Here is an 18068-nt window from a genome sequence, read left to right as displayed (position 1 = left end):
AAGACAGTTTCAAAATTAGCTCAAATTAACAAAGTAAAACTGTTCGAATACAATGCAATTAAAAATGAATCATCTGCACTTTATAAGGCCTTGATGGAAAGTTCATTTAAAGTACGATATACATCATCTTAAATAGATGCTTTATTTTCAAGGGTACATACAACCCTACCTTAAATTAGATTTTTTCACGCAAATGTTAGATTAACTTTACTGATTAAATATTAACCACCATTATCATAGGACATAATAAACTCATTTGTGAATGTAACAAAAACTTGCTTTATTTTCTAAAAACTATCAATATGTCTCAAATTTTTAATGATAGACTTTCCTTTTCCTTTCCATTTACCAACGTCCTAGTGTAGAAGAGTATTGAATATCAGGAATGTTTGAATCGTATGTATACGGGTAGTAAACTGGATATTATAAATTCATAAATATTACTTTATAATTAAAACTTTCCTCGACTGATGCATTGTCATCGTATATTAATGTTCTTTTGAAAAGAAAAGTCTAAATTAGTTTATTAACGAAATTTTATAAAGGAATAAAGTGTCAACTAGGATACTGCTACTGACGCAATATGCTTAAACTTTGGTAGTATTTAACAACTGAGCTAAATAAAGTTGTACGTTTTTTAATCGTCTCAATAACCAATGATAATACACAAATTTATGATCTGTTTAATTGAAAGTTCTACAAATATACAGATCCCTTCATACATTTTCACTGTATCGTGATCATATGATTAAATTATAGTTTAAAATAAAATAAAGAAAATGTGTGAAATAACTAAGACATCTAAAACATTCATATATATATGAACCGATTACTTTCAATTTTCGTTCCTAACTCAATTTTCTTAGAATTATAGCGACCTCAGTAGAATTTTTCAATGTAGCTTTCAATGCAAACTGCATCAGTTAATATAGTCTACTGTGTAGGAGTTACCAAATACTCTTTATTTTCATTTTCAGAAAAAAAAAAACACTAATGTATTGCATATGTTACTGGGTTCACGTGTAACTTGCCGTTCCTTGAATTTATCGCTTATAGTATTATATAATTCGGTCGTTATATGAGTTAAGATGCCTTGATTTATGTACCTTTTTATCTTTTGAGTTGACCACTTAATTAAACATACCATTTATTTGGGGAAAACATAAACAGTGTACCTCCTTCAAGCCATGACCTAATTATAGTGTATAAAGATTTACAGGTCACACTAATATCAAAAACCCTAAAATAATCACAGCTTTCTTAAACAACTGAGTACAATCGTCAAGATTTAAACAAAGCCAAAATGATACGTTAATATTATTTTAATAAACTAGTAGGCTTGTATATCTCTGGGGGTTTATTACTCTTATCAATATTACGTATTGAATTGTAGTTATTTGTATAAAGATGGCCCACTAAAACCCCACTTGAGACGAATACCTAATACACCGTGTAACCAAAATCATATACATTTAACTATTACAAAGCATATTTAGTCTACCGTTTGACCTTATTTTATAAGCTTCGTCCAATCGCGTGTATTTCTAGAGCACCTGGTGTATATAAGCGAAGTAAAAACTGCACAAACTCATCCGTGTTTGTATTCAATATCCAAACTGTAATGAGTGCTAAAATGGTTCACGAGGAATTTAATTCAACCTTATCGCCAATGGAAAAGTATGAGGAATCGATTGATTTGCAGAATAAGTGTCGATCATTTTACTACAATCGAGTTCAGGCAACGGAACAGTTTAAAACAAAAATGAAGGAAAGTGCTCAGAGTGAGAAAAGAAAGACACCATTTTCTTCTGCGATGGATAAACTTCGAACGAAAATGGTAAGTCATTAGGTGATCATTTGTTACAAACTCAGCTGTTATTTGTTTTTAATGGAATATATATATCTCATTTTAACACTTTGAACAAGATATCAGCCGTAACTGTTGGATACCTAAACCATATAGTCTCAAATACTAGTAATCTCCACAGTTATCACATGTCAAGCAAATAATAAATATTTACCAATAAAGAATAGGAATCAAGGTATTCCTTTTTTACATTGTAGGCATCCCTTGTGGATCAAGACCTTTCCCTGATGAAACAACTTCTGACTCTTAACGAATCAATTGAAGACCTAAAATCTAAGAGATTATACGGAGTAAGCAAAGAATCGTTCGATGAAAGCAATTCTGATTTAAAAGCATCCAAATCCATGCTATGCAGGAGTCTTTCAAATATATCTGGCGAAAGTGGTTATGAAAGTTCTTTATCTGAAGCTGAATCTGAAGAGAACATGTGGAGAGTAAAATGTTTTTCAAATCAAGACTCTGAGGACTCGGGATATGGAGATTGAGAATTTGCATATAAAACTCCTCGCAGGTGTCAACACTTTAAATGAAAGAAAGTTCTGAAGACAGAAAGTTAGATATTCTAGGTACACACTTGTACTATTACCAAAATCCGTAAAAAAATTGGCAAACAAACAGATATGACAACATATAGTAATTACAAACCCATCATTTATGATTTGATAAACATATCAAACTAAACAACGATATTTCACATTTATATATTGACAAAAGAGGGAGTTGCACTTTATGCAATTTAAAAGTACGTTTCATTATCTGAAGAAACAAATGTTTAGAATAAGGGGTTGATTGTTTCTCAACGGAAATCTGATTTCAAATATGGTTCATATAATAGTTGTTTAAACAAAGATCTTAGTGCTAAACCAAGTCTAACACAAATGTGTGAATGCTTCATTGAAACAACAACCCATAATGATATATATTGACCGTTTCTCTATTTTTTTTCAGACAGCGAATACAACAAATACACAACAACCTATGAAGTTCCTTCTACCACAGATGTTGAATGAAAAAGAAGATATAGACAATAAAACAGACTCTTTGTGTGTACAAACTATAATTAATAACAGCATAATGACATCCAAAATGAGAATATAATATTACGTAAAACCATAGTTATTATTTCAAAGTTCGATCAAGTGATCATGGAAATTAGATTTAAAAAACAAAACCAAATCAAAACGAATAAAAAAAAATAATATACTAAAAAATCCAATCTTTGAACTTGGTATATAATCCCTGATTGGTTTACTTTGGTCCATCATTTAAAACTTGTCTCTATGCATTATGTGATATTGTCGTTTGTATATATCTGCTTAATTGGTGCCTGGTCGGATTTTTATTTCTACTATTATAGAATACTTTGATAATGAAATGAAACTAATAAATGTTCAAATTAAAAATCATACACAAACCTTATACCGAAATCGGATACATATTTTACACCACACCTTAGTTTTTTTTGTCTTAAGAATGAGTAATACTTACGGTGAGACTTTGAAATTTTCACAATTGATTTGTTGTGACGTGCATCATTAATTTGATCCTCTATCCTACATGATAACACCTACATGAGCTGTCCCGTACTACCATACACCGTGCACTAAGTTAGATCCCTAGATTAATCCTACGAGGAGGAATGACCCGGCCAGCGAAAACTATATTTTTCGGTGTTGCCATAGAAGTCACAGCGGTACGAGTTCGAGTCCCGCGGAGGGAACGACCAAAGCGAAGCAAATTTGACATTCTAACATCGTTGGGAATTTTTCAGACATATATATATGTATATATATATATAACAACTGTACTTATGTACAAATGTATACATCTGGACCATTTCTACAGAAATTTGATAAATAACAATCCATAACAAAACATAATCGAAAAGAAATTTAACATGAACAAGACCAATCGTCTTTCTACCTGACAAAGAAAACATAAACATACAGAAAAACTAAAAAGCATAAATATAACAAAGTTTATTTGAAAAAGTATCAGAAACTATGACTAAAGTAAACAATGAAAAGGATAAATGCAGAGGTGTTGAGTTCAAAATACGGTTCAAATAAAATCACTATCATTGTAGGTATTTGTTTTAGGCTATCAAACGAGGAAATATATTTCTAGAATATTTCTATGATACATTTATATAACTATATACTGTGTGCAACTAAAGAACTTATAACAACATATTGAGGACTCGAACATTTTATCATTTTTAAAATTGATTTTCAATTAAGAATTACTTAGCAGTATACAATATTAGGGATATATTAGAAAACAAAAATCATTCCCTACTGCTGAATATGCTCCATGTTACCAGTGAAATATTGGTCGCAAATATACTGTCATTAGTTATTGGAATTTTATTCTAGTCCTACACAAAGTTTTTGATTTGGCAAAAAAAATTGCAAATATAAAGATGCATGTTGATCTTATTTTATAAGCACCTATAGTGTGTTATGATGTTGCAGGAGATAATTGTTTGCAAAAAGGTAACAAGTTATTGAGAGGTTATCAGAACATAAGCTTTGTAAATACTCAGCTTGGTCGATTTAAAATTCGGAACTATCATCACAGTTTTGAGATGTATTGATTAGCTCACAGGGGGTTCCTTGTAATTAGTGTTTAAAGATAATTGGTTGTCTGCGTAAGATTATATTTATTGTATATGGACGCGTGCAATATAAAAAAAAAACTGATTTTGAAATGTTGGAACAATTGCCACTTGTTCTGTTTAAAATACTCAATATTATAAATGCTTAAATATGTGCTGTTTGAATGGTGAAGATGGTAAAGACCAGTACTGATTATAAGGAGGAACACAATGGCAGCAGTGGTTGACTTAATTGACTTATTGAATTGAAGAGTCATGAAACTGGGCTAGCCAAGATGACATATACGACTAATTGTTATTGTAAATAGATTAATTAATATAGTACGTCCTTGTTTGCGTTTTTATTATTCATTCGTAAATAAAGGAAACAATAATATGGAAAGTGAATCATTATAATGAATTCAGCCAGAAACTTTTAATTGACTTACTATAATGGACTAATTAATGTCATGTATTTGTTTTAATGGCTTTACAGTTGTTATAAATGACCCTATTATGATATAAACAAATAAACAACGAAACAACTTTTCAGTTTCGTAAATTTTTACTTTTTTTCTTTCATATCACAAGTTATCTATTAATATTTTACATATAATGGTCTTCCATTACTCAACTGATAACATACATTCTTCTTTTGTTTTATAAAAAAATGTCTTGTTACTTTTATACGGTAGCAAGATTAGTATTATATTGACATAATGCCCCGTCAAAACATTACGCAATAATCAAATGTAAAATATTTTATTATCATAATGAAATAATATTCATTTTCTCTTCACGTGAATCTTATAAATATGCCCTAAAGATTTAATGTATGTATACCCTTTTTATTATCCTCAGATATGTAACTACTTATGTAAAAATAGAATCATAAAGTACTATACGATTATGGTTTATGCTGTTTCATCGAGCCAATAGCATTTGATATAATTGGATAATTGTGAAGCCTGGGAGGATAAAGTTATCATTGAAATAATTAAGGATATTAAAAGACACCGTTTGTTAAGGGATAAGTGTCATTATTTAAGAGTTTCTTACATTCTTACACTGGTTTTTAACCAAAAAAAAAAAACTGAAAAATTATCGCCTTAGTTAACATGTCCTCAAAAAGGTATTTGTTGAATATACATTGCTCAAAATCATTGAAAGTCTAAATACTTTTTTGTATTTTGCTATGATTTCATCAACGGTTTACAAACATTGTTGAGTGAGAAAGAGTTGAGTGAAAGAAAAAAATATCAACATCAGATCGTCATGAAATAGGTATATATCATAACTGTATTCAAAAATGGATATTGAATCCCTTTTTCTGAAAACATCTCTGTGGCAAACAACAATGTGATTGAACGATTTCCTTACTCATCAGTATTGCTGTCAGACGGTCTTTCCTTTTTTGTATTTGATATCACTTTCCTGCAATTGATTATTTGTCTGTATTTGGCTATCAGACTCCATCCGTAGTTTTTTTGTTATATTCAGTACTTTGGAATTGATATTATGTTACTTCAGCCCCGTGCAGGTCCGGGTGATAAAAGAATAGGCCTGCAGCAGCGCTAAGCTTGTCGTATAAGGCGACTAAATAGTGCTCAGAATCCTAGACGGGGGCTAGGCGCTCTGCCAACAGAGCAACTGGGATGTGTGCCCCAAGTGGTGGAATGGGGTACCCCTGGCGTGTTACATGCTGGGGTTGTCAGGCTATAATACGGAAAACCTGACCGCAAACCATAGTGGTGCACCGTGTTGGGAAAGATGCCACGTTCCTCGCACGTTAAAGAACCCTGCTGTGGTATTCGATAGGAGTAGGAACCTTTGTGCTCCGCCACAGGAGGATAAATTGCCCGACGTTACCCATCCCCCCTTTTTCCAGTGGCAATCAAAATGTGTCGACCCTATTATCCTTGTGACCCATCCTTTTTTTTTTCATTTCATGTTCATTTTATCATCCATTTCATGTTCATTGTCTGAATATAGCTGAAATATTGCTGCTCGGACGTTAAACCCCAACAAACAAACAATATGTTACTTCAAGTTTCATCACATATGAACAGTTGTTAATATTAGACAACTCAATTCGGATTCATCAGTTTTAGTATTGATATAAAATACTTAATTACCTGATTGTTTATTCCAACGAGCATAATTATGCATGTTTTTACCATCATTATGACCAAGTAGTCTTCTTAGATTTAAATACAGTGTTTACTTTCTTCCATGACTACTAAACAGGAAATAAAAAAATCCAATTGTACACTCTTCTGTCTGAAACAGAATAGAAATATGCATCTTATTGTATCTTAACACTGAACCGCAACCAGTGTCAGTTATACTAATTAATATTGTTTTTGTTTTCATAATGTGATATTACAAAAACCAAATTTAAATACAATTTCATTGCTCAAACAAGAAATAAATGAAGTACAAATAAGCATGACTGATGAATCATAGAGATATATTATAAAGAGCCATGAAATTGATTATAAATTTCTTCATTACTGTCATCTTTATCAATATTATAACACAAGGGCTGACATAATTGTGTCTCTTCCTGTTATATTAACGATTACTTACATAAAAAACCGACATTCTAAATCCGATGGAATATTATTTAGAAAAAGAAAACATTAACATAAGATATTAGTCATAAATGTAAACAAAACTAGGTAAAGCAAATCAATACAAATTAATATGAAGACAATAGTAGAACTTATAGTAATTCCAAATGTTGTTTTAGTTTTACACTTATTTGCTCCAGCATAAATGTTTGGATCGCATAATTGTTTGAAGTATAACCATGATTAAAGTTATAATATGAAACGATATGTATTGAAAGAGTAATCAAGGGCACCAAGATTCTAGCAGAAATCAAATGAATGTAATCCAAGGACAAAGACCGGACAGGGAATGCAGATACGCACAAGAAAGAACATAAAATAACCCAAATAATATGAACAAAGGAACAGAGGTAAATGAGCAACTCGGACTCCACCGAAAACTGGGAGCATGGACCAGGTGCACCGGTAGATTATGTGCCCTCTGTTTTCTAAAAACACTCGCTGAGTTGCTTATAAAAGGTCAAGTTCGAGGTAGACGAATGAGGAGAGGAAAACTATGCCACGTGGGACACATTGGTTCTCATGGTGCAGATGGATATACCATAACGATCTACGAGTTCGTGTTGATTTCAATCTGGTAGCAATATACTAGTAACCCTGTTCCAGAAACCTAATTGTAAGAAATATTGCGCGGTGATAAGTATGCGTAGTGACAGCAAACTCTGGAATAACGTATTAATTGTGATATCAGCAGGTGCTGAAGGGATGTTGAAATTTATATTCAACCAGCTGTCAACCAGTACACTGTTTTACTAGTTCAATGCCCTTCATCGAAGTGTAAGAAGCATCAGCATTTCTTTTTAAAACTATAGTTTCAACGGTAAATCGGTAAATACGTGTAATGAATCACCACATACTAACAGAAGGAGGTATTATCTTCTACTATATTTAGTATGTAACTATGTAATTTTATGATGACTTTAGACCGATAACATTCGTACGATAGACATATTGTAGAATACACATCCTAAATCACATCTTCCACGTTTCATTTTCTATCACAACACCTCTGACTAAGTCTGGTGGCTATAATTATAATGAATTAAAATTTATATTTTTGATTCTGTTGCTTTTAATTCTACACTCTTTTGATGCTTCGGTAATTTAACCGATAATTTTGAATATTCTTGATATAGTTTTAAATGACTATCTGATATAAATATGCTAGGTAACTGCAATCTGAAATGTAAACAATTTGAGGAAGGTTTTCCTATAACTGTAAAAAAAAACAAATTTCACTTCTAAATCATTTATTTCGGTTCAATGAAAAGCAAAACAAACATTTTCATTCTGAGACTGGTACAAGTTGAAGTAAAATATCATGTTTACCACCCACTACTTTAACACCCACCAAATACATTAATTTAATAACCAATGTCAAAAAATAACGTTTCTTCACCCACTTTTTCCTCACAATATTTTTGTTTGTCTGTCTTAAGTAAAGTTCTTATGAAAATGTTTTGTATTTATGACTCCCACCAATTTCTTTGTCCAAAGAAGATATTAAGCTTTTATATAATCAAAAATATTTACTTTTTAAATGGTGAATATTAATGAAGTTACCCACTTTACCTTCAACCAATCGTATGTGCCGTTGTATTTTCATGTATATATAAGTATGACATTTAGACAACCTTTCACTTCGCCATTCATTTGATTTCCAAACGTTGAACAGTAAAATGTGATGGTTGTAGAAATCACATCGCTATCTATGGAAAAGTATGAAAAATCAGTGGATTTACAAAACAAGTGCAGGTCATTTTATTTGAACCGTGTACAAGACACTGAGCAGTTTAAGACAAAGATGCAACAATCACACAGTGTGGGAAGGAGAAAAACATCTTTGTCAGATGCTATGGATAAATTACGTTCTGAAATGGTAAGTGAGATTAGTTAGAATTTGTAAGGTATTATTTTGAATTAAGTTTAATAAATTGGCAAAAGTGCCAAATCTAACATGGCTTTGGTCTAAACTAATGACGTTTCTTCATGAATATTTCTAGTGCATACACACATATACCATTAAGACATTGGCTAAGTTGAATATAGAAATTAATTAAAGATATGAAACTTATTGTACTTTCCCGTCAAACACAAATTCATAAAATTAAAAACTGTGTACTTGTTTTTTAGGCATCCCTTGTTGACCAAGATTTGTCATTGATGAAACAAATCCTGACCTTGAATGAAACCATCGAAGAACTGAAAATCAAAAGGTTGTATGGATTTAGCAAGGAAGCTGTGGAGGAAAGCTTTAATGATATTTGCCACAGAAACGAGAAAGGGCTAAACCGCTACATCTCAGTAATGTCTTTTGTTAGCACATGCAGCAGTTCCCAATCCGAGGACGAATGTGAACAGGCTGATTGAGACATGCACACTATACTTTCTAAAACTGAATACAAAGACCGGGAAATCGGGACTGTGCATTTACAAACGGAACCAAGCCAAAACATATATTTTAAATACCACAGAGAAAATTTACTTGGTCCAAAGGAAAAAGAACTCTTTTGATGGAAAATTTGGAGAAAACATTAAGGTCAATATACTTTTAACATGGAAGGCTAGATGAGAAATGGACTTTTAAACGACTATCTATTGCAGGTATTTAGAATGATATAACAAAACTATCATAGCAGTCTTTCAATACGTACAAATAGGTTGATATAAAATATCAAGGTACTTATATTGTAAAGGTAACAGGACGAAAGAACAAAGTTGTACTATAAAACTAGTTAAGTCTTTTTCTCCCTCAAAAAGAACCTGAAGGTACATTTCAAGTTCAAATATTTAAAATATGAATCAACAACTTATTTAATTAATGAAGCATTATAATGACACTAGTTTTTGTTTGTTTGTTTGTGAAGCATATCTATAGTACAAAATGAAAGGAGTTTATTGTTTATCTGAGTTTGTGAGAGTAATTTCTCCTACGCAATATGATTCTTAAGATGATGTTTGTTTTTCCTTTCAGTTATTTGATACTCAGTTGGAAGTAGGAACTGGTGGCCATGATCTTGAAAAAATAGTTGGAGACAATAAATGATGTTGATGTCAGTGAAACAAGGAACGAGTATTGCATATATGATCAATAAAACATTTTGCATATTTTATCATTCTCAATAAAATTTCATGAAATTATCTCTTGTTAGTGCATAAAAATGTGCTATCGTTAACTACATATCACTGGAGAGGTTATTTAGAACATATACCGTATCATCAATAACAGGATGATTCAATTACATCAAAATCCAAGAACATGGCCTCACCGTGAAAACAGGTGACGAAGACGACCTTCATACAAACTTTAACGTACCAAATAAAATATAATGACATTTAAATACTAAAAATACGAAAACCAGGACATAGCAAAAATAATAAAACTCTGGAATATAATGAGAATAGGTATGGGGAATATTTCAAAGGCAACAACTCCTCCTGAATGAAAATGTTAGCCTAAGGCCATCAGTCTTCAATGAACGACGAAAAAAACCTCACACCACAGGGCAGGCTGCATCTGGCTCAAAAACACCATTATACACAGTTACAACGGAAGAGCTGCCCCATATATATACTCAAGTAACATAAAACATACTAAAGTTGAAAACGAAACAAGACATACAGAGACCAGAAACTCCTGACTTGGGACAGGCGCTAAAAATGCGGCGAGGTTTAAGTACTTCGGCGTGACTACAACCCTCCCCTTTAAAATCTGGCCACTGTGAAAAAAAACAAACAAAAACAAACAAAAAGATTATGGATAGAAACATGCATATTTAGCCTAATTTAGCTAAATCCTAATAAAGGGGCAGAGCATAGTATGGCAAACCTTCATGTTGTTTCTAGATTAAAGTCATTACTACAAAAATTTAATGGTCGTCATCATGTACTCACTCATGAATGGTTATTAGTGTATCAATCTACATCAATGAGAACCAATTATTTCTTCGTGTCACATCTTTCCGTTCCTCTTTCGTCTACCCTACAGAAGCTTTAGACCAATCAATTAACATATAAAATATATAGAAGAGTAATCAAGGAAACGTAATGTAATCCAAAGATAAACACCAGACATGAAAAACTGTCATACACAACAAAGAACATAAAGTAACTAAAACAATACATACAAAGTAACAAAAGTGAATGAGTAACTCGGACTCGGACTCCACTAAAAAACTGGGAGCATGGACCAGGTACACCGGTAGGGTAAGCGTCTTCTGCTTTTTTTTAGAAACACACGATGAGTTGCTAATAAAAAATCAAGTCCAGGGAAGACGAAAGATGAAAGGTAAACTACGACACGTTGAACAAATCAGTTTTCACGGATGTAGATGGATACACCATAACGATCCACAAGTTCACGAAGACAACCATAAAACTTCTGTAGTAATGACTCCAATCTTGTAGCAATATAACCCTGTTCCAGAGGCCTAATCGTAAGATGTCTAGAGCGATACAAAAAGTCTGCGTAGTAAGGCAATCAATCTCTGGCATAACGTAAGTTATGATATAAAAACTTCATACAGAGGGACTGAAGGGATGTTGCCACAGGTGAAAGTCAAGTTGAAAATATGGAATGAAAAGTCAGCGCATTTGCCGTATAGTTTGGTCAATAGTTTTCCTTTACCATCGATCCCTAAGTGTAGGTCAAAGTATGAGGCTGTAGTATCCTTTATCTCAAGTTCTTTGGGGCAGATGCAATGTACCAAATCCCAGAAACTAGGATTGTTTATCAATAATACGTCATCTATATAGCTGAAACTGTGATTAAAGGATCCAGATAAACGATGTTCCTTCGTTTGGATCAGATCAGCTCAGTTTTAAATTAATTTAACAAATTTGGAACACCAAAGGTTGTGAAGTAGTAATCTTGTTCATATTCGTCGCTAATGAAGTTGAATTTTGCACGATCATTCCTCTCGTTAATGCATTATCTGTTGAAGGAGAAGTACGTGTAAGGAATCAGGTATTAATACAGGAAGTACGTGTAAGGAATCAGGTATTAATACAGGAAGATCAAATCTATGTCTATATTAAGTATGAATTATGTAATTCAATGAGAACGTTAGTTCAAAGTGTAAGTATTAAAGATATGAAGCAGTATACTCATCCGATATAACATCGATCCCTGAAGTATGTCACGTTTCTCATACCATTAGATACGTCTTGTTAAGAGTGATTGTTCTAACCATAATAGAATATAGAATGATCTAATGTTTTACATCTTAACTTAAAAACGTAAAATCAACAGAGCCGTGCACACGTCATTTTAAGCTTAAAATGAATGCTCGATCTTCGATGTTATATTACATAATGAATATGTAACATGAGAGTATTGTCATATATACAAATAAAATAATACATTCAACGTAATAAAATAATAATATAGTATTCAATATAACAATAAACAATATAATTATGCATGGTTTCAAAATAATGCGGCTATTCTTTTTATAAAAATACAAAGTCGTTTGTAAACCTCAACGTTACAAATTGTTAGCAAACCTCCCATTTCAATTAAACTTGGACATTTGATATGGTAACCTGGTAAAAATCTATTTCTTAAACTGACAACTACTTCACATCGGCATATAAATAACAGATGAAATTCATCACCAATACCATTTTCACATAGAGTACAAAACCTTTCATGTTTAGGAATATTTTCCGCCTTCTTGTTTGTATAGTAATTCTCAAATTAGAAACTCTAGATTTTGTTAACCATACTATATTTTTTTAATTCAACCGAATAAAATAATTCTCTAAACCAAATTCATTTTAAAAGATTTATAAAACTGTCCCCTAAAAGATGTTGAAATTTCAATATTCCATCTTGCAATAAAATGATCTGATAAAATCTGCTTAAAATACATCTTCTTTTGATAAAAATCTGATCGATTCACAAAAATATACCCAAGACCAGTATTGTTAAATAAAGATTTTATACAATTAACCCATTTGAAAGAATACTGATCATTAAGATTTAACATAAGTTGATAAAGAATACTGCTTAAGAATAATGTTCCCAAACACGACTTTCTAAAGATAATTATCGTAATTTGACCACAGTTGTATCTTAACAATCCATATGAGTACTTAAAGAATAAAAAGTTTCAACGCCATATGTAACATGCTTTTTGAAAATGCACATTTTTAGATCGCTTTGGAAATGGACCGAGGAAGATGCTCAGTGTTGTAGGTATTAAAGAACGCACGGATTTATGCATCACACGGGTAATTAGGTCGCCGACCGCGAAGTGGCGGTGACTTAATGCTTTTACTGTGTTTCTTCTTCTTCTTATTATTATTATCATCATCATTTTAATTCTCCTGTCATAAAAATTGTTGAAAGTGTCCGACCATTTTCTCAAAAGTGGCTGGTTTGATTGAGATGAAACATTTCAAGAAGTTAGAAGCACTCTTTGGAAAAATTCAATGTTCCAAACAAAAATCCGAAAAAAAATCGCGTGCGTCTTGGCCACCATTTTCAAAATGGCCGCCAACGCGGTCCAAAAATTCAAATTAGTCCGATTTCGATGAAAATTGATATCTAGGTTCTTGAAACCCGTTCCAATTAATAATCTGCGGCTCAATCGACAATTTGAGCTACGTATCGGATGCCATTTTCAAAATGGCTGCCACTGCGGTCGAAAATTTAAATTTGTCCGATTTCGATGAAAATTGATATCTAGGTTCTTTAAACCGTCCCAATTAATAATCTGCGGCTCAATCGACAATTTGAGCTACGTATCGGCTTCCATTTTCAAAATGCCGGCCACTGCGGTCGAAAATTTTATTTTGTCCAATTTTGATGAAACTTGATATCTAGGTTCTTTGAGCCGTCCTGATTAGTAATCTGCAGCCTAATCGGCAATTTGAGCTACGTATCGGCTGCCATTTTCAAAATGGCTGCCACTGCGGTCGAAAATTTAAATTTGTCCGATTTTGATTAAAATTGATATCTAGGTTCTTTAAGTCGTCCCGATTAAGAATCTGCGGCTCAATTGGCAATTGAGCTACGTATCGACCGTCATTTTCAAAATGGCCTCCACCGCGGTCGAAAATTTAGTTATTCGGTTTTGGTTAAAATTTGATATCCACGTTCTTTACGCTGCCTCAATTAATTATTAGCAGTTCAGTTGACGATATGTTTCTTAAATGACGGATCAGGAAACGGGAAGCGACTTCTACACGTTTCGTGCAAACGTAAATTTTAATTCACAATATTTTTAAGTGAGAAATATTGTTTGTCTATACATTTTGCCCATTGTTACCTATACTATTTACTTTTTAAATAAGTTAACAAGTTTAATGATTTCTTTTAATGCACCTTTCACGTGAAGAAAGTTCATCTTCAAGAACACAATAACTCAGAAGAAACAAGTCGACTGAAAGTGACTCATAATTATGACTGATCAAAAACTCAAAGATTCAATTAACTTAAAATAAAAATAATATCGAGTAGGCATTACCTAAATCAGCAAGCACCGCAAGTTTTCCCATACTTGTACAGCCTCTTCGAGACTCCTAAGAGTAGTCATGGACATTAAAACCCCTGCGGTTCAAAAAAGGGGATGTCAATTGAGAATTTTTGCGCAAGCTCTATATTTTTATTTGTATTTCAGCAGCAAGCGAAATCGAAATTTTTATGCCAAAATCTACCTTTTTAAATAATAGGGGAGATGTAATTTTTTTTCAATGAATTAGTAAAAAAAATTGAACATTTTGTTTTGTCAAGGAAGATATCAGCCCCTTCGCTTTCAAATGGCCGATGACGCGGTAGCACTTTAACATACTTCACCACTTTATATACCCATATATAGAAACAGAATATAAACGTATTGGATGTGTAAACAAATGCAACAGTTTCAGACTAGATAAAAAATGTGAGAAACAGTGTCCGGTCGATACTTTGTACGTTCATAACAAAACGTGCAAAATGAAATGCCCGGAAAGTGAACCATTTGCGTTATACATGGATACTATCGGATTGTTGTGTGTAGAGGAATGCCCCCTATTTTATAATCACACAAACAAGCACTGTACAACAACATGCAAATCACTATATGTTATGTTTAATAAATCGTGTAAAGAAAAGTGCCCTCCACGTAATTCTTACCATGAAGAAGTTTCTAATGGAATAGAGTGCGTTCTCAATTGTAAAAGACATAGACACGATAAGCAATGTGAATCTTATTGTCCAAAAGAGGCACAATATAGCTACAAAACGTCTTGTGTTGAGGAATGTGGCGAGGACTTGCCATTTATACAAACGAACTATATATATGATAAAACATATTCTGGTTCGCAAGAGTACATTTGTGTTGAGTCATGTCCACGACATTGTGAAATGATCTATAACAAATCATAAATTCATGTAGTATGAAATTGAATCTGATAAAGTGTTTAAGTAGATGTTATCTATTGGCAACATTGGACAATATATGCGTTGACCAGTGTCCTAAAGAGGCACGATATAATCATTCTGGTATATGTGTTCCTGATTGACAACTTTCCATATAAGCTTCCAAATCAAAATCTTTGTGTTAAGTCTTGTCCTTCAAAATACCATCGGCTTGATCAAACGTGTTTGACAACATGTCCAAAAAACTATTTCAATTTTAATGGATCATGTTTGGCTAGTTGTCCGGACTCTCATCCTGTCAACTATATGTTGAATAATTTACCTACGGAAGTTTTGTATGAGTGTGTTGAAAAGTGTCCTATTGAATTGTATGAAATAGATAGCATTTGTTATGAAAGATGTCCACTCAACACAAGCGGTCATCGCAATAAATGTGTAAATATATGTCTAGAGAATTATCTTTATCGAAACACAATAACAGGAGCATGTGTCAACGAATGTCCTTCTATTTTATGTTAGGTCAACAGTGCACTCCAATGTTAAAAGTTGGTATATTATGTTTATCAAAGTGCATCCCGGAATATCACTTTAAAATGGGTGACAACTGTACAAATACGTTTTGGTTATCACTAGCAATGTATATATCACTGATACGTTTTACGATGACTTATTTTAACTTTAGTGTTTTCTGTGTATATTTACCGCAAACCATTTTTGGGTACATGTATATAAAGGCCATTAAAACATGGAATGACATTTGGTGCTCTGGAAGGAAAAACATGTTATGCTCAGTTATGATACCTGTCAACTTGTAAGTGAGTAAAATTCTTGCAAATATCAAGTTTGGTGAGTTATCAGACTGAATTGGGTAAGACATAAAATATCAGAGAGGATATCATGCCTTATCTATGAGATGGAAACTTCATACAAGTAAATCAAATTTGGATGTCGACCGTATAACAACTTAAAGTCCGAGTATAGCATGGATATTCTCACTGTATTAGTAAAGTGATATTCTTGCTGTTAATACCTATCATGTATTTATCCAAGACACATAGAAATGCTCATTCCGTAGTTTTAATTTCATATTATTAAAAAAAAAGTGCACACGTTTTTCTAGGTCTGAGTACAACCCATGCATAAGACATTTGTTGTTTTTTTTCTGAAATACTCTATTTTAGGTGACTATTCTGCAAAACAAAAAAAGCTCCACTTTAAGCAGGCATGAATTAATAACAACGGATCAAAGATTTAAACAACAACTATAATAATAATGACGTAGATTGACACCCCAACATTCCAAGTCTTATTAATTTCCAATTAAAGATTGGTTTCAGTCCCTTTTATCTTTTGATTTGGTTAGTGGACGTTTCGTCTTTATTTGAAAAAGTAATTATAACTTTCATGACGGGACTAGTAGTAGAGATCTTGTAAATGTCGGAATTCCCGCTCTTGAAAATGCAGTTCGTCTGGTCCTTTCATTAAAAAGATATAGGGAGTGAAGCTAGGCTATACAATGATAACCGATATAGTTTAGGTTATCAAGGCTGCCTCAAATTAAAAATAACTCATAAACATATATCGAAACCTATTTAATATTTAATGTCCGAAGTCTGTTTTCAACCATCATGAGACATTTGAATGCCTTTCCTCACTAAATGAGAAATATGTTTTCGTCCCTGCGGACAAAGCTTCAAACAACAAAGTATCTTTTCATAAAGTTTATTACCTCAATTGCAATAATAAGGAAATGGGCATTGATAGTGACACCCAAGTTAGTGTCTCATACAAGCCTGATAACCTTTGACAAAGATGAAATCCTAAACGACCATATCTCTTTTATGTCTTCTCTCAACATCGAAACAAAATGTGAGGACCAACCTTATTTGTATTGGATTAAAAAAAAAAACCAATGTATCAAATCCCCGAAATTGGTAAACTCTAGCAGGAGCAAGACTTATGCTGTTTCTACTTACACGAAAGGAGAAATAGTTAGATAGTAAACAACACAAACAAAATCCGTTCTATTCTCTTTCGGTCTCTCTTCAAAAGCAGATGTTTGTAATCTAGCTGAATCTACAAAATGTTCCATCGAACCTCAATCGAAACTATAAATTCCAAGAAGTCACTAGTCTTACAGACATGTGTTACTCATGTAGCGGAACAACTATTTAATATGGATACTGAAAATTTCGTCTAAACGATCAATGATGGATTTTAACTAGCATCGTGATCTATGATGTTTCAACTCTTATTACTACTTTCTCCATGCTTAGTCGAACATTATACTTCATTGCTATTCTAAACAAGTACTATCTTTGGAAAACAGATTGCCGACGCAGTAAAATTTAATTTTGAAGTTTCTACATTTCGTTCAATAAAATAAACATGACACGCAATTTCCAATTTTCGATACAGTTTTTTCGAACACAATTTTAAATTTTCAATACCGTTTTTTTGAACGCTAATAAGTTATCACTATTTGGCCAATCGGGAAACAGTATTGTGATCAGGTGACTTGCGTTTCTATAGAAGAGCGCCCATAAGGTCAAAGGGTAAAAAGCGAAACTACACCGATTGCGTCGGAAAAAGTTTGAACGACTAAAC

General features: G+C 32.6%; 2 protein-coding genes across 2 annotated transcripts; both read left to right on the top strand.

Moving 5' to 3' along the window:
- Window positions 1-1581: 1581 nt before the first annotated feature.
- Window positions 1582-2977, top strand: LOC148629607 (uncharacterized). Its single transcript, XM_088554175.1, has 3 exons — window positions 1582-1837; window positions 2065-2433; window positions 2816-2977. The coding sequence occupies exons 1-2, from the start codon at window positions 1622-1624 to the stop codon at window positions 2350-2352; spliced, it is 504 nt and encodes a 167-aa protein (XP_088410301.1). The 5' UTR covers window positions 1582-1621; the 3' UTR covers window positions 2353-2433; window positions 2816-2977.
- Window positions 2978-8725: 5748 nt separating this feature from the next.
- On the top strand, window positions 8726-10237 carry LOC148629606 (uncharacterized). The gene is made up of 3 exons (XM_088554166.1): window positions 8726-8975; window positions 9230-9700; window positions 10071-10237. The coding sequence occupies exons 1-2, from the start codon at window positions 8781-8783 to the stop codon at window positions 9464-9466; spliced, it is 432 nt and encodes a 143-aa protein (XP_088410292.1). The 5' UTR covers window positions 8726-8780; the 3' UTR covers window positions 9467-9700; window positions 10071-10237.
- The last annotated feature ends 7831 nt before the right edge of the window (window positions 10238-18068 follow it).

This window comes from Perna viridis, chromosome 1, assembly GCF_037379345.1.
Source record: "Perna viridis isolate PV_CMFRI_1.1 ecotype Kerala chromosome 1, ASM3737934v1, whole genome shotgun sequence".
Classification (NCBI taxonomy): domain Eukaryota; kingdom Metazoa; phylum Mollusca; class Bivalvia; order Mytilida; family Mytilidae; genus Perna; species Perna viridis.
This window is presented reverse-complemented; position numbering and strand designations above follow the sequence as displayed.